This window comes from Oryctolagus cuniculus, chromosome 4, assembly GCF_964237555.1.
Source record: "Oryctolagus cuniculus chromosome 4, mOryCun1.1, whole genome shotgun sequence".
NCBI lineage: Eukaryota > Metazoa > Chordata > Mammalia > Lagomorpha > Leporidae > Oryctolagus > Oryctolagus cuniculus.
In genome coordinates, this window is record NC_091435.1 from 112,316,925 (window position 1) to 112,340,717 (window position 23,793).

The 23,793-nt window shown below is 44.8% G+C and overlaps 1 protein-coding gene across 1 annotated transcript; it reads right to left on the reverse strand.

Annotated features, from left to right (window-relative positions):
* Positions 1–815: 815 nt before the first annotated feature.
* Positions 816–5,928, reverse strand: LOC100356209 (H(+)/Cl(-) exchange transporter 4). Its single transcript, XM_070073190.1, has one exon. The coding sequence runs from the start codon at positions 5,905–5,907 to the stop codon at positions 3,643–3,645; it is 2,265 nt and encodes a 754-aa protein (XP_069929291.1). The 5' UTR covers positions 5,908–5,928; the 3' UTR covers positions 816–3,642.
* Between the last annotated feature and the right edge of the window lie 17,865 nt (positions 5,929–23,793).

A 23,793-nucleotide genomic window follows, 5' to 3' on the forward strand; every position in this document is an offset into this window, starting at 1 on the left:
AAATTTTGTAGCACTAAATACATATGCATACACACAATACATACTTTTTTAAATTAAGGAAAGGAAAAAAGAAAAATAATACTAATTTTACAGTACAATTGTCTCCTGGCATTCATGGGCATTCAAGGACACTCATTTCCCCTGCTCTTGCCACTAAAAGATACCAAAATCTGTGGATAAAACAGTCTCCTTTAAAAATTGCTGTAATGGGGCCAATGCTGTGGCGCAGCAGGTTAAAGACCTGGCCTGAAGAGCAGCATCCCACATGGGCAGTGGTTCTAGTCCTGGTAGCTTCTCTTCCAGTCCAGCTCTCTGCCCTGGCCCAGAAGGGCAGTGGAGGATGGCCCAGGTGCTTGGGCCCCTGCACTGCATGTGAGACAAGGAATAAGCACTCCCCAATTCCCCACAACGGCCAGAGCTGTGCCAATCCAAAGTCAGGAGCCAGGAGCTTCTTCTGGGTCTCCCATTGGTTGCAGGGGCCCAAGGACTTAGGCAATATTCTATTGCTTTCCCAGGCCATAGCAGAGAGCTGGATTGGATGTGGAGCAACGGGACTTGAACCGGTGCCCAAATGGGATGCTGGCGCTGCAGGCAGCAGCTTTACCCACTACACTACAGTGTCAACCCCCTAGAGGTTACTCATAATATCTCATATAATGCCAATGCTAAATAAATAGTTGTTACCAATATTCCATCATAGGTTATTCCTTCATAGGTTAACAATAAAATTAATGGTGAAAAATGGAAAATCAAGTCACTGTACTTGAGAAAATATATGAAGAAACATACCTACTAAGGAACTTGTATTCAAAACATAATTTGAAAGTTATAATTTATTAATGGATGAAACCAATTCTAAAACTGGGCAAAGAGTATAAAAAATCACTTGAATAGGGAAAATACATACATGCCAATTAGCACATGGAGCAATTCTCAACACCATTATTTATCTTGAAAATCAAAATAAAATTGCAATGAGGAATTGCCATACAATAAGCTTTCTAAAGTAAAATCGTGACATTCCAGGTGGGCAAAGACGTGGAGCAACTGAAACCCTCATACTTTTCTAGTGAGAATGTCAAAATACATGAGCACATTGGAAAACAGTTTGGCAGTTTGATATCAAGTTAAACACACACCTATTATGTGACACGGAAATCTCACTTGTAGGTGCGATTTCATCTCATTGCCCAAGGAAAATGAAAACAATATTCCAAACAATGTAAATAAAGGTCTAGAGAAAATAATACTTACAGTTGCATACAGTGCCAGCAACTGTAGTGTTCACATTTAAGAAGCCTATGGACTCTATGTCTCCTCATCTTCAGGATATATAAATCTCAATAAGAAAGACAGATTAAGAAAACACACCAGCTTGAACAAGATTTAAGGAGGATTCTTGTTTAGGGCTTCACTGAACTCAAATGTCTACTTACTGTAATCTAGTAGTAGTGTGAGAAATCAGCCCATATTACCATTCTTTCTGTACAGTTAATACAATTTGCCCCCTGGGAAATTAAATTAAGAGAGGCAAGCTCTACCGTTTCTCAAAATCTAGTTGAATGTCCCCGTCTTGCATAAAATGATTACAGATCTCTCCTCTATCACCAAGCAACATGCCTCTTGCTCTTCCAAATTTTCATATGTTTTTAATTACATTTCACTCATCTGGGATTTCATACAAGCTGTTTGTGATCCATTCGACTAGAATGATCTAGTTTGTTGATCGAATATGTCTGCAATGTCCGTCAGATGAACTCTAGTACTCTAAACCAAGGAACACTTTTCCTTTTTTATATGTTTGCTTCCCATTTATTTATTTTTTAAATGATAAACAACTTTTAGAAGTTTTAGATACACAGAAAAATTGAGACAATGGTACAGATAGTTCCCATACACCATGCACTGTTTCCCATACCATCAGTATGTATACTTTACTATGTCAGAGAAAATTAATAAAGTTAAAATTCGTAGACATCTGGGTTTGTGGTTTCAACTACAAACAACCACTAACGCATGCCCTGTACTTATTAATGTGACTGGCACACAGCAGCTCTTCCGTGAATGTCCCTTAAAAGAGTGACTAAAACTCATAATGATTCTTTTTTTTTTTTTTCATTTTCAAGATGCCCTTTATTGGGCCAACCCATTTCCTTAGGGATAGAGAGAAAAAGAAATCGGTGATGTTCCTTACGGAAGAACTCCTCCTCCACTATTTATACGATTTTTTTTTTTTTAACGTTAAAAACTGACTAGGAAATATCCAGAAAGCCCTACAACTGTCTGACAGCCAGCATTCAGACGAGATCGGGCGCGTTCAGGGTGGTATGGCCGTAGACATGACAGCCAGCATTCAGAACACACGCACAGCTCCCAAGTTCCCCTGGGTGATCTCGGCCCAAGGCCGCCCGTCCCCTCGTCCTTCTCCATGGCCTCAGCGGCACTAAATGGGAAGTCGTCCGCAGATTCCGTGACCCTTGGCTGCGGCACCGTTGCTTTGTGTTCCCTTCGGAAGAACCTTGTTTCGGCTAGCAGGGTGCTGGGATGACATATAAGAGACAGGCTATGACAGAACCGTGTTTTCCCATGACAGGCCAGCTCTGAGGGGAGCCACACGCAGAGAAGAGGAGAACTACCATGCAGTGTCTTTGACTTTTTTAGGGATTCAAGTCCAGAAGAATCCAGTTTCAGTTGCAAATGTTCCATGGAAACCCCAATAACAACACTGACAGAAGGGTTTGTCACTCAATACTTCGGTGCTAGGAACAAGACTGTGAATTTCATTCTATTGGAAAACCAAAGGGGGTGGTGTTTGGCCAGGCAGTGAGTCAGTGTGAAATTTCTGCTGAGTCAACACTATGACGTACCTGATCAGTCCCCAGGAAATTTCTGCTGACTCATCATTATCACATACCTGCTGAGTCATCACTACTATGTACCTGGTAAGTCACTGTGAAATTTCTGGTGAGTCATCACTATGACACACCTGATGAGTCCCCAGGAAATTTCTGCAGACTCATCATTATCACATACCTGCTTTGTCATCACTATTATGTACCTGGTGAGTCACTGTGAAGTTTCTGGTTTGTCATCACTATGACACACCTGATGAGTCATCGTTTTGATGTACATGGTAGTCCTCAATAATTTCTGCTGACACATCATTATCACATACCTGCGGAGTCATCACTGTTATGTACCTGGTGAGTCACTGTGAAATTTCTGGCGAGTCATCACTATGACGTACCTGAGGAGTCATCGTTATGACATACCTGGTCAGTCCTCAGGACATTTCTGCCGACTCATCATTATCACATGACCGCTGAGTCATCAACCATCATCCACACTGGAGTATCCGAGTTCAATTCCCACCTCTGGCTCCTGACCCCAGCTTCCTGCCAGTTCCACGCACAAGGAACAGCAACGAGCCAATGAAGCCCCGGCAGGGATGACACGGACGACCAGCCGATACCCCCTCTTTGGCCTTTGCGCTCGAAGCTTCCCTGTGCTCCTAGGTTACAGACATCAGCCTGGAGGAGACGGCGTCAAGTTTCCTGATGGGCATTTGTGTCCTACGTCTGCACACAAACCATAGCCTGGACACCCACCCACGAGCCCCACAGCACTGAGGCCCCCTGGCTGCTAGTTGAACATGATGGATTCGGGGTCCTGGTTGGCCATCTGGGCCATGTGTCTCAGCACGTCCTTCTTGGTGATGATGCCAAGGAGCCTCCCGCTGCGCGTCACCAGGCACTGCCGCAGCCCCAGCTTGCGGAAGATGTCCACCACGGTCTCCATGGGCGTGTGGTCCGTGACGGTGAAGGGGCTGAGGTTCACGATGCGCCGCAGCTTCAGGGGCTGCGGGCTGTTGGCCGGCAGCTCCGGGGGCTCCTCCGTGAAGTACGTGACGGAGCTGCTCACCACGCCGTCCTGCCGCTGCCGGGCATTCTTGATGGCCAGGATGAGCTCCCTCCTCTGGGCGAAGCCGATGAGGCGCTCGGAGTCCCGGGACACCACCACCGGGAAGCCGTTGTAGTCGGTGTCCTTGATGAGCGCCTCCACGTCCTCCACGGTCATGCCGTCCTGGGTGAGCACCGACAGCGGCGGCTCCCCGCGCCGGGGCCGCATGACGTCCGTGGCCAGCGTGCGGTGCGTGAACTCGTCCTTGACGTCCAGGAACGGGTACCCGTTCAGGTGGATGTGCGCCTCGTAGATGCCCTCCTTCCCGAAGGCGTCGGCCACCCACTTGCTGGTCACGGCCGCCGCCATCAGGGGCACGATGTACTCCAGGCCGCCGGTCAGCTCGAACATGATGACCACCAGGGACACGGTCATCCTGGTCACGCCGCCTAGGCACGCCGCGGCGCCCACCATGGCGTAGAGTCCCGGCGTGACGCAGTCGGCGCCGGGCCGGCACCAGTTCCTGAAGACGATCCAGTCGTGGTGATGGTAGGCCAGCTGCTCCACGCCCACGCCCACCATCCTGCCCGCCATGGCGCCCACGGCCATGCTGGGGATGAAGAGGCCCGAGGGGATCTTCATGCCGAAGGTGAAGACGGTGATGACGACCTTGAAGACCAGCGCCAGGGCCAGCTGCCACATGGCGGTGTAGACCCCGCGCCCGGCCGGCCGGTCGGGGATGTCGTCCAGCGGCCGGGTCATGTTGGGGTCACTGACGTAGTCGCAGAGCTGGGAGGACGCCAGGGCGCCGCAGTCATTGAACAGCTCGGAGATGAGCTCGCTGGTGCTGCGCCGCGTGTAGGGGTTCGGGTAGGCGGCGACGGCCGTGACGGCCGTGACCGCCAGCACCTCCAGCACCGGGTACCGGCCCAGCCGGGTGGTCTTGCGCCTCCGGCACCAGGCGATGTTGCCGCGGATGAAGAGCGCCCCCCACAGGCCCCCGAAGACGCCCAGTAGGATGAAGGGGAGCAGCTCGGCCATGTACCAGGGCGTGTGGTACTCCACGTAGAACAGCACCAGCCGGCTGTTGCCGAAGGGGTTGATGGACCGCAGCGTGAAGGCCGCCACCAGGGCCGCGAAGAAGGACCTCCACAGCGTCTTCAGGGGGAAGTAGTAGCTGACCTCCTCCAGGCTGAACAGCACACCCCCGATCGGGGCCCCGAAGGCCACGGAGACGCCCGCGGCGGCGGCGGCCGACAGCACCTCCCGCCTCTTGCCCTCGTTGCGGCTGTACTTGGAGAAGAGGCCGCTGAAGAGGTTCCCGCAGCAGCAGGCCACGTGCACCAGCGGCCCCTCCTTGCCCAGGCTAAGCCCGGACGACACCACCAGCACCAGGGTGACCGTCTTGATGAGCAGCGTCCACTTGCCCAGGTAGCCCCGGATGATGAAGCCGCTCAGGATGGTCTTGATCTCCGGGATCCCGGAGCCGCAGGCGTAGGGCGCGAAGACGCGCACCAGGGACACGGCCAGGAAGGCAAAGAGCAGCGCCCACAGGATGTACATCAGGTAGTTGAGGACGTAGGCGCTGGCCCCCTCCGACCGGTTCACCAGCAGCTCCGACCACGTCTGCCACTGCGGGCACCTGTCGCGGTCCTCGAACGTGGTCTCGTTGGACGTCCAGCAGCACTGCTCGTGGCTGTACCAGAAGGCGGACAGGCACACGCCCTCCTTCAGGTCGGTCATCCAGTCCACGGCCAGGTCGATGACCCCGGCCAGGGTGCCTGCCAGCAGCCCGATGAGCAGCATCACCGCCCACCCCGACCAGGCGTCCAGCAAGCTCTTGACGAACTCCCACACGGACTCCCTGCTCCTGCTGGTGATCTTCCTGTGCCGGTCGGTGTCCCGCGACTTCTCCCGCAGCCAGTCGATGGTGTGGAAGTCCTCGTAGGTCCCCACGTCGGGGAACGGCTCGTCCAAGAAGTCCATCAGGTTTCCCGGGCCGCTCATGGCTCCTGCGTGGACCACGACGCGACGCAGACCTCGCGCACCTGCACCGCCTCCTATGGCATCCTCGCGGCGTGCGCCGTGACGTCGGCAGGGGCGGGGCCCGCACGCCGCCGCGTGACGTCAGCAGGGCCGGGCGGGGACCCAGCTTCAATCTCACGGGTCCTTGGGGACGCGGGCGGCGAGGGCGCGGGGGATGCGGAGGACGCGGAGGACGCGGGCGGCTGAGACGCTGAGGGCGCGGGGGACGTGGGCGGCTGAGGTCCTGAAGGCGCGGAGTCCGCGGGCGGCTGAGGCGCTGAGGGCGCGGAGGACGTGGGCCGCTGAGGCGCTGAGGGAGGCGGCGACTGGCGACTCCCGGGCGGCCTCGCCCCGCAGGCCCTGTCCCAGGCGCTGTCCGCCCCCGCTCAGCCTTCCCGGTCCCGCCCGGCCACCCTCAGCCGTCCGCCAGCGCGGATCCCCGCGCCTCAGCCGCCGCCCCTCTGTTCCCGCTGCGCGCCGCCATGTTGGCTCCTCGGCGCGGCCTGTAATAATTCTGGTAAGGCACCTCTCAAGTTCAGAAATCCTATTGTAACCCTTTTTATTTCCTGCAAAGTCCGCATTTGCCACTAGGTGGCGGCCATCAGCTGGACTTCTTTTCATCCCGGGCGTTAACAGGATTTTTCTGTCCACAGAGCCAGGGTTTCTTGTTTGCAGCTGGCAGAGGTCTTCTCGACTCTTCCGTCAGATTCTCACATTTTCGTCATATGTGCAAATACTTGAGTTCCTCCCACCTCCACCCCATAGTCTTCCCCAGGCTGTCTCCAACTGCTGGGGAAAAGAAGAATTTTGCTGTGGCTCGTTTGAATACGAAAGCAGCCTAGGCAAACACGTCCATTTCTCACCCTTAAGAATGTTCTTTAGGCATGTATTTTGCAGGAAGGTTTTTCCCCTCTTGCCCTTCCTTCTCAGCTCTGTCTAGCTTTTATGTCCTCCACTTCTGTCTCAGAAGTTACGTGCCATTTTGTTTTACATATTTTATAAACTTTTTCATTTGGAATTGTTTGAGTTTTAGACAAGAACATGAGAAAGGAGTTATGACTAATTCCAAAATAATTAGGAAAATTTACTTAGCAAACAGAGCTTCTCAAAATATAATTTACAAACTTGGAACATTATAGATTCAGCCTCTAAAAAATAAAACTGAAAGAAAAATCTCAGTTACAAAGGATGAGAAAGAATATCAAAATACAGTGGAAATAGGAGAGTGAGAAAGCAAAGTTTAAATGCATTCAATACTTTTTTTAAAATATACTCATTCGTTTTTTGTATTTTTTTTTAGATTTATTTATTTGAAAGGTGAAGTTGCAGAGAGGCAGAGACAGAGAGAGACCTTCCACTGCATCTTCCACTGCTTTCCCAGGTGCATTAGCAGGGAGCTGGATCAGAAGTGGTACAGCTGGACCTCAAACCAGCACCCACATGGGGTTCTGGCGCTGCAGGCGGCAGCTTTAACCATTAGGCCAGCTTCAATATTCAGTTCTTCTGGGCTGGACCCTGAAAAAATGCGATGATGACATCACTGACCACTGGCAATGAGCAGTGTAGAGTTTCGTTGTCCCTGGGGGTTTTCCTCCTTATTCTGGTCTATACACACTGCTGAGGCATTGCCTCGGGCCATTTCTGTCGCCACAGATACTAACAGCAGAGGGCTATTTGCTGCTAACTTCCCCAAAATTACTTGTCCTCTGTAATACAGACTTGAGGAGCCGGTCACCTGTGTGTATGCCCCTTCTATCTCCCAGCAAGCTCAGATTGAATATGTCCATCACCAGTGCCAGTCCCTTTGTTCTTATCAGGAGATCCATCAGGACAGAAACCTAGGAATCCTCCTCCTGCCTCACCCTACACCTAACCCATCCCTAGCCCTGCCCTGGTATCTATCACACAGCCCTTCTTGCTATCCCTTGCTTTCTGTTCTCAACATCGCCTCTCACTGGGCGTTCCGCTGCAGCCTCAGCAAATTTCCCTGCCTCCCCACCTTCCAATTCACCACCCCACACTGTTCCCAGATTGGTCATTATGAAATGATTTAGTGTGATCACCCAGCTAGCTCATCTGCTTTAAACTCTATCCAGTCTCTAAACAGAAAGTACAACTCCTCAAGGCCCTGAGTGCTGACTCAGGCCCTTGTCTACTTCTCGCCACTGCTCCTGACTCTACCCACACATTCCAGCTTTCAGACACTCGCACTCAGGCAGGAGCCCTGCTCTGCCATGTTCTCATGCTTCTATTAATATTCCTCTTATAGTCTTTCTCTGGAACGCCTGTCTCTCTCTGTCTTCTCCCAGAACCATCTAAAAGACTGCTAGTCAGTCTTTAAGATACAAGTTATTCCTCCAATTGATCATTCCTTTTCTCCTGTCCTGTTATCATGTTTATACTCATAAGTCTCTTCCAGTTTCGTCCCAAGTTTAATGCCAATATTCTGGGCTCCCTGACAACAGGACTGTTCTTTAGGGAAAATACTGTACCTAGTCCTACTCTACTTAGAGTATCTCAAACAATGAATGAATGAAGAGAAAGAATATGAATGATCAAAATTTACTGACTGCTTAATGAGAGGGACACTGTGCTAAAGTTCCACCAGTATCTCATTAACTCTTTCTCAAGAGTCAGATGAGGGCCGGCGCTGCAGCTCACTAGGCTAATCCTCCGCCTAGCGGCGCCGGCACACCGGGTTCTAGTCCTGGTTGGGGCGCTGGATTCTGTCCAGGTTGCCCCTCTTCCAGGCCAGCTCTCTGCTGTGGCCAGGGAGTGCAGTGGAGGATGGCCCAGGTGCTTGGGCCCTGCACCCCATGGGAGACCAGGAAAAAAAGCACCTGGCTCCTGGCTCCTGCCATCGGATCAGCGCGGTGCGCCGGCCGCAGCACGCCGGCCGCGGCGGCCATTGGAGGGTGAACCAATGGCAAAGGAAGACCTTCCTCTCTGTCTCTCTCTCTCACTGTCCACTCTGCCTGTCAAAAAAAAAAAAAAAAAAAAAGAGTCAGATGAGTGGGTTCTACAATTAGTCTATTTTGTGGATGACATGTCTTTGAGAGTTAAGGAATAGATGCAAAATCAGTACATGCAAATGAGAGGCTCAGAGTTTTCATTGGGTTTGATTGACCCAAGTTCATGCTCTTAAATTCAAATCTATGAAGAGTGAATATGAGGAAACATTACTTTGACCTGAAAAATGGTTTTAAACAAAGGAGATCATAGATTCTACAAGTCAGCTACTTGTACTGATTCCTGGGAGGAAAAGCCAGGATGGCTCTCAAGCATGCTTCATGAGTATTGAGAACCAAGGCCAAGTAGTCCTGGGCTTCACTGCAATACGGGGTGATTTCTCCACAACAAACCATCCCCTACAAACTTCCCTCTATGCTGAGCAGCAGGATGACATGACTGGCATGCCTGTGTGCAGGTGTGGGACTCGCCAACATCCTCCCCAGCTCTCTCTACCCTGTGGAGGACAAGTCAGCGGCCAGCTCCAGCTGCAGGGTGTATATTCTTTAGTCTAAGACAGGGATGCGATTCTGCAAGTACCAGCTCTGGAGTGCTTGATAAAAACTGATTTCCAGCTTCCATGTCCAGAGAGGCTGCTTCAGGATATCTAGGGGCTCAGGAGCCTGCCTCCAAGTGAATCTGTTAGACAGGCCCAAGCCACCCTTCAGAAACAAGGCCAGAGGCAGACGCTGTGGCGCAGCTGGTTAAAGCCCCAGCCTGCAGTGTCAGCATCCCATATAGGTTCTGGTTCGAGTCCCGGCTGCTCCACTTCCAATCCATCTCCTTGCTAATGTGCCTGGGAAAGCAGAAACTTGTCCAGACTAATTGTGAGCACTCATTGCTTTGCCAGGAAACTTGGGTTAAGCCAAAAAGCATTGGATGGTAATGGTTCTTGATCTGGGTGTAAGTCCTAGGGTGATCAGTCTCCTGTGCTTGCCCAAGACTTTCTCAATTTTAGCACTGAAAATCCAATGTTCCAGAAAATTCCTCATTCCCAAGCTAATCAGGATTATTGGTCACTTTAGGTGATAGGGAAGGTGGTCCTAGTCACACAGAAAATAATCTTCCATTTATACTTTTTCTCCCTCTGGTTCCACACAAGGAACTATGTTACCCTCAGGGCTATCAGCAGCTGTCTTACAGCCACAAGGCAAGTTGCTCTGAGGACAACACATGGGAGAGGTAGAGCCAGGCTACAAACAGGCACAGCTGTAACTGAACCTCGCCCAGAGCTGTCCCTACCTCCATGCACCAACAAATGTCCTCATTGTTGATTCCAGGTTATTTTTTAGCATTCCACCCCAACAGGCAAAAACATCCTAACCAAGTTAGTTTGGCAAACCAGGATGTCAGGGAGAACTTGAATAAAGCTCCTTTTAGATAAAATGAAGGTGTCAAAATCAGAAACAGGACCATTAGCTGAGACTGTCACTTTTAGTTGTGAATAAAGAATTCTTTTAAGTCTGTCTTAATGAAAATTATGGGGAAAAATGTGAGAACCTGAATCAATCTATAAAATATTCTATGAAAGCTGGTATATTGGCATAAATCTAACAAGATGAAATTTAATAGGCATACTGTTTAGGCCCAAAACAGTAATTAATTTCACAAGTACAGGAGGTGGAAACATGGTCTAAGAGCAGCACATGTAAAAGATTTAGGGATTTTATTTGACTATAAGCTCAATAGAAACCAACAGTGTGATGTGATTGCCAAAAATGCTAATGTGACTGCAAGCTGCCTTACTAGAAATATAGCTAGGATTTCTCCCAGGCCACACCAGCCACAATAACTTTTACAAAACAGAGGTGTTTTGCCTTGGCAGCTACTAGTATTCTGCCTTTCAGCCCACGGAATTCTAGATACCCTCCATACCAACTCTTGCTGGGAATTCTTTAGGGTGGATTTTTTATGAACTTGTCCCTGTACTTTCTATTTGGAAATTGTTTCAATTATACATTTATTTAGGTATTTGCTTTTCACTTTTTGATGTGCCAGCTCTAATCACTGAAGAAAAACAAATAGTAGCACTACAAACTCACTTTCACCATTGCAAGCTAACCTTGCAAACCCTTCAGTAACCTCTCATTACCCCGAGACAGGGTTCTGTCTTCTTCCCCAATACCCTAATTCTTTTCCTCAAAACGTGTACCACTGGAACAGATTTCAGCCTAATGGTAAAGATGCCCATGTCTCACATTGCAATTCTTGGGTTTGATTCCCATCTAGCTTCCTGTCAATGCAAACCTTAGGAGACAGTAGTGATGGCTCAAGAGATTGTGTTCTGCACCCACATGGGAGACCTGGATTGTGTTCCTGGCTCCTGGTTCCAGCCCTGCTCCAGCTCCAGCTCCAGCTCAGCCATGGTTGCTGCAGGCATATGGGGAGTGAAGCAGTGTGTCTTTGCCTCTCAAAACCAATTTTCAAAAAAGGTGTGCATGCCGTCTCTCCCTGCAGAAATCTGGACTGTCTTTAAAATGTGATCTGAGAGGCTGGCGCTGTGGCGTAGTAGGTGAAGCCATTGCCTGAGGCACCAGCATCCCATATGGGCTCTGGTTCAAGTCCTAGCTGCTTCTCTTACCATCCAGCTCTCTGCTATAGCCTATGGAAAGCAGTAGAAGATGGTCTAAGTGCTTGGGCCCCCGCACCTGCATGGGAGACCCAGAAGAAGCTCCTAGCTCCTGGCCTCGGATTGGCGCAGCTCTGGCTATTGAGGCCATTTGGGGAGTGAACCAGCGGGTGAAAGACCTCTCTCTCTGTCTCTCTATCTCTCTGTAACTACATCTGCAATAAATAAATAAATGTTTGTTTTTTTTTTTAAAAAATGCGATGTGAATTAACACAGCTTCTGTCTTCATCTGTGCCCTTATGTCCTCAAACCCAGAATTTTCTGGTCATCTGCATGGAGTATATCCACTCCAAATTGAGAGACACTGAGGCTGTCAAAACCAAACCTGTATCCTCTGAATATTTCCATGTTTTCTAGGCTTTTTTTTTTTTTGCTTTCTTTCATTATTGCCTTTATTCTGAAGTGTTTGGCATGAATAAGACAGTGAGGTGAACAGAGATGGAGGGAAGATGTGTACCCCTCCCTCTACAGTATTGAGGTGGAGTTATAAAGGTGGAGAATGGAGAGCTGGCTGTTGAAGGCATTCAAGGTCCCTCTAGCCGGCTCTGGAAGGCACCTCAGGGTGGGCTCTGACCAGCAAGAGTGCACAACTCTTGGGTCTGTTCTTGTGGCAGTGCAGCCCTGACACATCCTTGTTCCTGTCAGCTCCAGCTCTCAGGCTTCCACAGAAGGGGCCCAAAGCAAAGCACACACATGTACACACACACACACACACGCAGAGACCCCGACACACAGCTTCTCTGCCTTCAGAGTAGCAGTTATCAGTGTTGCACATTAGAGCCCAAACCTCAGTGGTTTCTGCCAGGAGCTTCTCAGTGCTCATCCTTCCTGCCCTCAGCCCACACCTGTGACTCTCCCTCCCCACCCCATGCTACCGTGCCATTCACACCCTCACTAAGTTCAGCAGGGACCACCTGGGTTCTACATGCAGAACATCTGCTAGTCCCTTTATTGCTTGGATTCTCTACAATTTTGCTGCTGGCTTTTATTTATTATTTCTTGAAGCCCTTTTTCTAACCCAGTTCCTATGGAATCAGTTGCTTTAGCCCCTTGTTCTACCTCACTGGCCTTTAATCTCAGTGTTCTTAGCTTCCATCTTCATTCTGTTAAGTACCAGCGTTTGCCAAGATGCTGGGCTTTCTGCTTTACACTTTCGGTCTTCATTCTATCCTCCAGTGATTACCTATACTTCCTTGGGTTCAACCATTATTTCTAAGACTGACAACTTCCTGAGCTACAACTTCCATATTGATCTGTTCTCTGAGTTTCAAACCCATCTTCCGTGTGTGTGTGTGTGTGTCCACTGAAAGACTTAAACTGACCTTGTTCAAAACTGAATGCTTTGTCACTCTCCCTCCAGCCCAACCCCACTCCCCCATGCTCTGTGTCTGCTAGTAGCGCCCATACCTTCATCCTCTATGCCATTCTCTCACATTGTATTTAGTAAACTAAACCCTTATCTGTTCTCTCGACTTCCAACATCCACTGAAGAGGTCGGTAGTTCTATCACTGTCTAGGAGTGTTGCATCCCCTTTCCACTATCCATCTATTTCCCTGTGATTGCTAATAACCCTTTATTTTAATAATGTGATCCTCTTATTCCATTGCTCAGAATACTTTAGCAGTACCTTGATACAGACTTCAAGACAAATGCCAGATTGCATGTCATGAACTACATGACCATTAATAAATGCTCTTATTTTCCTTCCTGGCTTCCACAGACTTTCTAACTCAATTTGCATGTCATAGTCACAGCAAGTGACCTACAGGTCTTCATCTATATATCCTGGGGCCTTGAAAGGATAAATACGCAATCAAATGGAAGGTCCCAATGTTTTCCTTTCCTCTAAAATTGTCAATTTAATCCCAAACCTCAGGGCTAATCGTGTACTGTTGTGTCCCTCTGAATACTAAATTGTGTGACCCCTGGCCCATGGTATTGTACAATAAAAGATAGAAACAGAGCTTTAAAAAAAGTGTGAGAGAGGAAAAAAGAAAAGGAAAATGGTGTAGGAGAAAGAAAGTGAATAAAGTAAGAGAATTCAAAGAAAAGGGAGAGAGGGAGCAGGTGGGAGGGAGGTGAGGAAAAGCAGTCCTTGATGACCCTGTTTGACAATCACTTTCAAACCAATCTGCAATGGGCCTGTCTCTCTCTTAGAGACACATGAAGCCCCCATGCTTACCATCTAATTTTTAAATTAAATATCCAAATAGAAGGATTTTTATTGCTGATAAAGAGAATATTTGCCCTAAAGCATCTGAGAAACTTTGTTGAAGAGCAAGCAATTAAGCCTCTATGGACAGCTGTTTTTTTTTTTTAAATGAGAAATGTTAGGAAGTAAACAGAATTATTGACTTGCATCTCAGAGTTAATTTTAGGTATATCTTTAGCAAGGAGGAGAAAGAATATTAAAGTTCCCATGTCTTCCAATTGGATATCATAAGTGTCCTGGACTCCCAACACAGGCAAATCTTACCCTGGAATAAGAATCACAGAAAAGGAAGCAATATGAAGGTCTTTTTCCCATCTCCTATCTCTATAACACATGATTAAAGGGCTTTTTTTTTTTGATCTCCTATGATTCATTTTTCCCCAACTGATACGTGGAAAGTGGTGTTTCATGGTTAATGTTTTGATTAAGTAAGCCTAGACATAGGGAAGTGTTTGACTATCCAGGTGTCTAGGAAACCCACCGCTTCCACCCAGTGCTAAAAATGTTGTTGTAAGATTCCACCAACTCACATGAAGATCAGAGGGCTTTCTTAAGGCAAAGGCCCCAAGGCTAAACTGAAAACTTGAGATCAAGGTGATGTATATGTTCTCAATGACAGTCACATAATTTGGGATCCTATTGGCAGATGTTGGGGGAGAAAATATTATATTTTTGACCATTAAACGGCTTGACAGAAAAGGTAACACTTTAAAGAATTTGATTTGTTGCATTGCCTACCTCTGGCCTAGGAGGAAGAATTGGAGGGGTAGAAGTTCACAAATGGCTCTATGAATTGCTATCAACATGAGGGAACATGGCTGGAAACTACATGTGATTGACTGAAGTCAAAGAGAAGCATCACTGGGATGGTGCAGATTTTGCCTTGACCCTGACTCAATGAGAACACATTCACCCAAAGATTTTAAGCAAAAAAAGAAAACAGACTTGGTTTTACAAAGGCATTCTGATAGCAGGTAGAGGAAAGAGAATGAAGACTAGGAGACAAGTTAAAGTGTGTTTGCAGTAATCCAGAGTAGATATGACAGAGAGCAAATTTAGGCAGACAAAATTAAGACTATGGGGCAATGATTAATGAGAGAAAGAAGGAAACTAGGAGAAATGAGTGGTAATAATAGGAGGCCTTGACCTCTAGTTGATAGGACTCTAATTCCTGGATGTGTAATTTTGCCAGCTGTTCTGCAACCTGACAAACATGCAGGGAAAGACATTATCTCTCAACAAATCTGAGCATTCAGAGCAGAACCGCTCACCAGCTAGGCCCATTGGCAGCACCCATGGAGCCCTTTAGCACTAATGATGCCTGGGCCCTATGCCAGATGCTCCCCTTGTTGCCATTCTTTTGGGCATTCTTGGTTAATAAAATCATTGCTTTAAAATGAAATCGTATCAGTAAATGCATGCTCCACACACCAAAAAGAATGAACTTTAAAAAAAAAAAAAAACACTTTCCATGTCTAAAATTGTCCAAATACAAAAATAAGCACTATTTTTTTTTTTGACAGGCAGAGTGGACAGTGAGAGAGAGAGAGACAGAGAGAAAGGTCTTCCTTTTGCCGTTGGTTCACCCTCCAATGGCCGCCGCGGCCGGCGCACTGCGGCTGGCGCACCACACTGATCCGATGGCAGGAGCCAGGTGCTTCTCCTGGTCTACCATGGGGTGCAGGGCCCAAGCACTTGGGCCATCCTCCACTGCATTCCCTGGCCACAGCAGAGAGCTGGCCTGGAAGAGTGGCAACCGGGACAGAATCCGGCACCCCGACCGGGACTAGAACCCGGTGTGCCGGTGCCGCAAGGCGGAGGATTAGCCTAGTGAGCCGTGGTGCTGGCCAAAAATAAGCACTATTTTTCATGGGCTCAAATATTTGAAACTTTTCATCAAGTATAACACATTTTCTTCTGGATATAATTGAGGTTAAAAAATCAGTGAAGAATAATGAAAAACATATTTAGCAAATTAAGAAAACTTTCACATAAAATAACACACTGTTTAGTCATTCTTAAAGCTAACTGGCTATCATAATTAGATCTGGTGAGTGTTAAACATGCACCTTCTCTAAAGATTCTTAGGAGGATTAACGAAGGGTCTGGAATATGAATTGTGTTTGGTTTTCTCAGGTTATTCTGATGTCAGTAATCCACAATCCATGCTTTTGAGACAATTCACCATCTCTTTTGCACTTGTTCCAAAGTAAAGTTTGCCAGATGTTTGCCATATTTACAAAGATTTTTGCATCTTTTTCCCAAATTCAGGTATCCTCATCAGTTTAGAATTAGCCTCATCAAAACTGCGAAACAAAGCCTTTTGACACTGTATTTCCTTTGGGAGAGAATTTTATGATCTTGCCCACTGTGGAAAGGGCAACAGACTACCTGAAGATCACAAGCTTCCTCTAAGGCTGCTCTGAGCTGACTCCTCTGACTATGAGCTCTCCGGGATCCAAGCAAGTTGGGATTTGCAGAGAATAAGTACTCTTTGCCCATGGAGGTTATAAGAATGTGACATTTACTGTCAGATTTAGTTCAAGATCCAGTAGGCAACAAGTTACGATTCATGACAAGACTGGCTTTCCACTCCACAGAAATGTGGCTCAGGAGCCAGAATAGAAGACACAGACAATCAAGAGTAACACTAGGTACAAGGGAGCTATGACAACTTTGGCAAGACATTAGCTCTCTAAGTGATTCTACATGATTAAGATCCACACCTAAAAAGCTCCTTCCTCTGACTGATGATATCCTTTAGCCCAGTTGCAATTCAAAAGGCTCAAATTCCAGTGCTGTGGGGCAATATCTATTGATCTTTCAAAAGTCAATTCCAAGATCATGCTTTTGATGAAGGCTTTCCTGATCTCGAATTCATTTTTCCTGAGTGCTCTACTATGCGTTATACTGATACAAACATGTTTTTTGCTAGTAATGGTAAATTCTAGGCAATTATTTATCTCCTTCCCTGAGCTCCCATCTATCATTATTCATGTTTATTTATCCCTGTCTCACTAAGCATATACTCTGCAAGAGACAGACCCTTGATAAATGTCTACTGAGTTCTTCAGAATTCATAAATATTTAGTTATCTTTAAACACATATTTAATACCATGTAACTCTTTTTCAACATTTATAAAGGGAAGAGACTGAATTATATTGGCTTTAAATCATAATTCCTTTGAGATCTAAAATTCTGTATATAGTATATATATTCTGTATATAGTATGTATAATATCAGAATTGAATATATAATGACAGAAATACCTCAGGCCTTTGCTACCCAAGCTTTAGTATACATGCTACTCATCTGAGGATATTGTTACACTGTAAATCTTAATTTGATAAACCTGGGGTATGCCCAAAAGTCTGTATTTGTAACAGGGCTCCAGGTCCGTTGATACATCTGATCAAGGTCAACATTTTGAGCATGATTTTAGGAGGTAAGATTGATCCTAACCCTTGCTGAGGTCTTACACAGAGAGGCAGATAAGGTAATGTTTAGCACTAGACTGACTAGATTCAGATCCTAGCCTTGACACTTCTGGGAGACATTGGACAAGTCATCTAAACATGCTTGTGTCCCAGTATCCTCATTATTAACAAAGGACTAATTATAGGGCTTTTGTGAGATCAGCAAGCTTAATTCATGTGAAATATTTAACATGGTGCTACACACATTCTATGTGAGCACATACTACTTTCAGACAGTCTGCTCATTTGAGCAGTGATCACTCTAATATGTCAAAAACCTTGATTTCAAACACACAAGCAAAAAACAAACTTGAATACTTTGTTCCTTAGGTTAAGGAAGCAAAATGGAATTCATGGGCTAAAAAGTCTGCAAATCCCAAAAAGGAGAAAAGTCAACCGTCACCCGTTCTGTAGCATCGTTCTCTAGCTTTTCATCCTTCAACCTCCATGACAACACTGAAAATATGTAATACGTGACCATTTCAGAAAAGGTGAAGTGCAGGAATTAAATCAATAATGAAAAGAAACTATCCAGACTGTGAGTTGAAACTCAGTGCAGCAAAATGTCAGCACAAAACTTATTTTTCTTTTAATAATAAGATGCAAGGCTCATTCCTGACACTGACATGTCAGTTCTTTGGCAATCCAATAGCTTTAAAATGACAGGTTTCAAACTCCTACGGAACTGTCAGTGTGCAAGATGGACTGAGTGGATCTCAAATAATTTAATAACAGCTATAGGACTCAGCTTCAGAAAAGTAGGGAAAGCACAAAGTAGTGAAAAGCAATGGAAAAGCAGAAAAGCTGACATTAGAAGTCTTGTTTCCCTTTAGGAAGGTGCAAGGGAAAAAGAGAAAAGGTGCTTAGAACAGGTATTACTGAATACCTGCTAGGTGTCAAGTGCTTCAAATAGAGCTGGGTCATAAACATCCAGTTTATGGAAGATGCTCCCGATCTCACTTTACAGATGATGGGACCTGGAAGTCAGAGGGTTATACTTGCCACATCTGGATTGGGCACAGCTGGGATTTGAATCTGCTCTTAGTGGCAATTCTCTGGCTGTAGTGAGTCCCATCTCCTCACTTGGAAAGAGCCTCCAGATTTGGTATTTCTCAAATGTAAATCAAGTTTAAGTTCATACAATAAATAAAAAGCCTGGACCCAGTGATGCAGAAGTGGACCCATTCTGCCAAGGACATAGTTCATCTTTTAATAGTTCTCGTTGAACGAGTCCCTCCTGGGACCCAAGCAATTTTGTCAGGCTTGTTAGCAAAGTTGCGTGCCTGGTGTGCAGTTCACTTGGATCCCAGCAAGATGGAAAATGGCCTGTGCTTTCCCTTCTTTTTGCTTTAAGGTATATTTGCAGACCAATGTCTGCCCTTCTAGCAGCGTGAAGTACAAAACCCACAGTAGGTTGAATTCTGCCCCTGGCTTCTGCTTGTCTTGAAACTGGATGCTGGGGTTGCCAGCACTCTTTTGATTTGTGCAAATTCCATCTGGCCTCAGAGGCCCTGTTAAGTGGAGAAGGTTAACCCAGTGGGAAAAATGAATTCAGAGTCTTAAAAGATGGTTGATTTAACACCCAGAGTTTAGTTAATCTGAGGTTCAGCATATTTACTTATTCATTTCTAAATGAAACATAAAAGAAAATATGGCCTGTTGGTTTAATCTATTCTCATTATGCCACAAGATCCTTTTTATATGTCAATTTATACACATTCTCTGATTACAGTACCTACTTTTCATGCTAAACCTAACATGTTCCTCTTGGTTGGAAGAATAAATGAAAAAAAAAAAGTAGGGCTATTTAAACTTTTCAGGATTTATTGTTCACACTTAGGAAAGCACAGTTATTTCTTATTCAATTACAAGTTTCTGCATTAGTAAAAGATCCCTACTGATGACACTGTTAAAGGGATCAAATAACTTGGCTGTGTTTCATCATTGACCTTCCCAAACACGAAGCTGTTTTTTACTTTACCTTTACATTTTCACAGAATAAGTGAATAAGAAGAAGCTACAAGTCACATTCTATAATATTAGTATATGCAGGAATTTTCAACATGCTGTAAAGAAGACTTGACATTGCAAATTCTGCAAATGATGACAAGCTTCTGTTTTTTGTAAACATGGCCTAGGAATTAATTGTTTAATAAATAAAGAATCACATGGTTTATATATTTTCAAAGAATTAGCATTTCCTGAACACAGCAATCAGGAAAGTATAATTTAATCTTGCCTGGATAAATTGGAAGGTATTTTTAAATCATGTATTTTCAGGGTCACTGCAATAAACACCATTTAACATGGTGTGTCTCATAGCCGCCACCTTGTAAAGAGAAATTCCAGGGTAGCAGAGCAGCCAACAAACCATACTTCATGGTAACTAACACATATTTTAGAAGATATGTCCCCTTTCTGGCATTTGCATTTAAACTATATTATCAAGAAATAACTGCTTTGTTGACTAGGAACACCCACAATTTACAGCTAACCATAACGCAATTGAGCATGATTTCCTGTTCTCTGCTAACTGTCATTACAAAAGTGGGATTTGACATGACAAACATATTCCTTTCTGAAATCCCCCATGTGATATTAAAAGCCAAACAAATTAAGATCCATGTTTCAAACCCATGAAAGAAAATCTGAGAGATCTGATGTCTACTCTTAAATTGACTCTCAACCTGTTTAAGCAGAGGAAACTTCCCATTCAATTTGGCTTGGTTAAGACATTAATCATTTTTTTTCTGTATTAACGAGAAACAAAAACCAGACCTGCTTTTAAAGCTATTCAGAGTTGTTACAAATCTTGAAACAAATGTGCTTTTGCTGTGTTATAAAAGGAATCTTGGGGCTGGCACTGTGGCAAAGTGGGTAAAGCCACCTCCCTGCCTGCAGTTCCAGCACCCCATAACAGACACCAGTTTGAATCCTGGCTGCTCCACTTTCAATCCAGCTCTCTACCATAGCCTGGGAAAGCAATAGAAGATGGGCCAAGTCCATGGGCCCCTGCACCTGCATAGGAGACCCAGAAGAAGCTCCTGTTTCCTGGCTTCGGGTTGGCCAGCTCCGGCCCTTGCAGCCATCTGGGGAGTGGACCAATGGATGGAAGATATCTCTCTCTCATCTCTCTCTCTCTCTCTCTCTGCCTCTGCCTCTCTCTAACTCTGCTTTTCAAATAAATAATTTTTTTTAAAAAAGGAAACTTAATTGTTTTATTTTAAGGGGTTGATAGATTTATCTAATAACTAATATTGATACATTGACTAAAAAGTATGGCTGCTTTATAAATAGACCTCACTAATGCAATCAGGAGCATTCATTGAATGCATCAAACACCAACCTAGCACTTAAAGAGAAATATTGACTGGAACACATGCACCAATTATGTTCATGATAAAAGCTGACATGTTCTGCACATTTTAGTCATGGAGAAATTTCTAAACTGTTAAATTATTTTGTAATAAAGAATAATTGGTTAGGAAACTAATTTGAGGGCAGGAATAAAAGAACATTTTGCACATGAACTGCATTAAAAGGAAAAACTCTTGAAAAGCCAGTTTCTTCATTATAAGTAAATGATGGAAAAAATCCAAACATCTGTAGAATCACGCAAGAATTTCATGATTCTAGTTTTTTGGGAAGTAGCTATATAATTGTGTTGTCTGCAATAGTAGCATAATTAATCAGTGTATGTGATATAGTTCCAACATTCCTATTGTCACACAAACTTCATATTTCTATGTTAGGTTCCTGAAGCCCATCTTTTAAATAATTTTTGTTAAAGTACAGTTATAATTGTAAAAATCATTTCTTAAGAATATAATAATGTTCATGTAATCACCTTGAGAAGACATTTTAGTCAATATTTTAAAATTTAAAATAAAATATATTAATGTAACATTTTTATTTCTTGTTTATTTTTGAATAGGTAATTAATTCATGTAGTACAACATTCAGAAGCTAGATATTTACAAATGTTAATATATTGTTGGAACACATGACTATGCTCTAAGCAAGTTCTAAAAATAGTAAACCTCTACTATTATCATGTCTTGTTCCTCTTCCACACCCTATTATGGTATTTCAAGCATCTGGTTTTAGCTTTATATATATCTCTTCAATATTCTGAGATATTGCTTTAACTAGTATGTAGAATTTAATTACAATGTGTTCTGTAAACTGGGAAGCATTTAACTGATGCTATAGTTGCATACATCTTATTCTAATGTGTTTCCTCTTCTAGTCACCAAAATTACTACTAAATAAATTACTTCTCCCTCTTATATGGGGAAAAGGAATAAGGAATATAATGTAAAATACTGTAAGCATGAGTTATAGAACGTATAATAACATTGAGAAACATGCCCAATTTTTATTTTTACTCATTTTTTAACTTAGGAGAGAGAGGAATTTTACCAGTTGGTCACTCTTCAAATTGTCACTTATCCCAGGTTCTTTGGCTCACTTGCAAATAAAAATTGTCAAGAGGCTAATGTGCAACCCAGACAAGGTTCACAAGGAGCTTTTGATTGAATGCAAGGAAGAGGGCACAGCAGGAAGTAGTCGTACCCACTGACTCAGCAGCGGGAGTTGAGAAGTGCTTTTATGGGGTTGGGGATGCATGGTAGTTCTCAGCCTCTGCACCTCTCACTTCTGCGCCCAGTGTGAAGTTCTGGCTCATACTCCTTAGCACAGGCCATTTGCACTGACTCCGTGGTCGGCTCTGGTGCTGTTGTGTGAGTGTGTGTTTTACATAGGACATGCTCAACATGGTGCTGTTGCTCATAGCTGCCACCCTGAAAGGTCACACGCTGGTGGCAATGGGCTCTTAGGTGCATGCATGCAGGTTGGGGAATTCCCTAACACAACCACAGTGGGATCTTCTTCAGTTAGGGCTCTCATTCTCCTGACTGGTTTGGAGCTGAAGATTATACATAGGTCAGTGGAGTGGACACAAGTCAGCTCTGGAGGGGCTTAATTTAGTGAGTTCTACTCTGAAAATGTTCAAAATGCTGGGTCCGGGTCAGATCCAAGGTAGGAGCTAGAAATTCAATGCAGGTCTCTACCTGGGTGTCAGAAACACAACTACTTAAGCCATCACCACTGTCTCCCAGCTGACTGAGATACACTCCTCAGCTCTCATCACGCAAGAGCTGATTGCATTAATGGAAGGCTGGAATCAGGATCTAGATCCTGGGGATCAAACCCCGGTACTCAGGTGTGGGGTGTGGGCCTTGTAAGCTAAATGCCTGCCCTGCACACCCAGCTTTCAGATTCTTCTAGCAACAAAAGAATTTTGCCTTTGAGATCTTTTAAACAAAACAAAAAAAAAAGATGCTGTATAAAAAAAAAATTAAATACAGATTTTAAAAAGCACCAAATCTAGCATACAAGGAGAAGTCGTTTAGGCCCAAGAAAATTAAGCAGCTCGATCAAGAGCATATATCTCATTAGTGACAGCTCTAAGACTGAAGCCAGTTTCTGGACTGCAATACTGATTTCATTTTAATTATTTCTGTTGATGCACAATGCACTTGAGTTGCCTACAAAAAATGATATATATTCAAATTATGAATAGAGTGTTCCCTCTTTTTTGGGAAAAAATAAATAAGCTTATAAAGGAATTAGACAAATTCATAAGTGATATATTCATAATTTATAAAAGAAAATTAGGAATGTGTTCAGGTTACTATCTTTTCTCCAGATACACCCTCTCTGTTCTGCTGAAACTGAACTCCCACTATCTTTTCTCCAGATACACCCTCTCTGTTCTGCTGAAACTGAACTCCCTAAAGTGGGAGTCACACTCAGTGAGCTGGTCTTGGGATTGACTGCCCTTCCAGGCTGGCTGACCCCCATCCTGCCTTTTGTGGCACTACCTTGCCTTGGCCATCGTTTTTGGATTCCCTTCGCAGCCTCACTCTCTCCCTTTTTCCAAAATCCCAGCCCTTCTTTACAGCCCTCTGCTACTCTCTTAACCTTCCCTCTCTGTGATCCACCTGCTGTTCCTAGTTCTCTGTAGGTGTGTCCCAGATGTCTACCTCCTGATCTTTTGTTGATCTTCAGTCTGGGTTATACTTACAACTGCTCATGGGGAATGTCAGTTTCAATGTCCTGAGCAAGCACATCATATTCTGCTTGTTTAAAAATGAATGTCTTTCCTCCCCTTAAAAAAAAAATCCCTCTCTGGAATTCCATGTTTCTCTTGTCCAATATATCCAGACCAACACCTTAGCGTCCTCTCTGATGCTTCTCTGTTTGCAATGCACATTCACACCTCCCTAAACTTCAGACTTTCTGCTACTCATACCCCTCTTCCTTTTATGACCCCAGTTGCCTCAATCTCATCTAGGTTATCTAGTTTGAGACTAAACCATAATAAACCTTTGATTTTTTTTTTTGCCCTCCCCTCCCCTCACTTGGATTAATAAAACTATTCACATTACCTTCAGATTCAGACAATCTTTGTAAAGGGTACTTTAAATCACTTAACATGATATCCAATTCTTCAATCCAGCATGGAAGGCCACATA

What these genes read in the sequence shown, in the direction of transcription:
- LOC100356209 (XM_070073190.1), bottom strand. Translation starts at nt 5,907, where the DNA reads ATGAGCGGCCCGGGAAACCTGATGGACTTCTTGGACGAGCCGTTCCCC.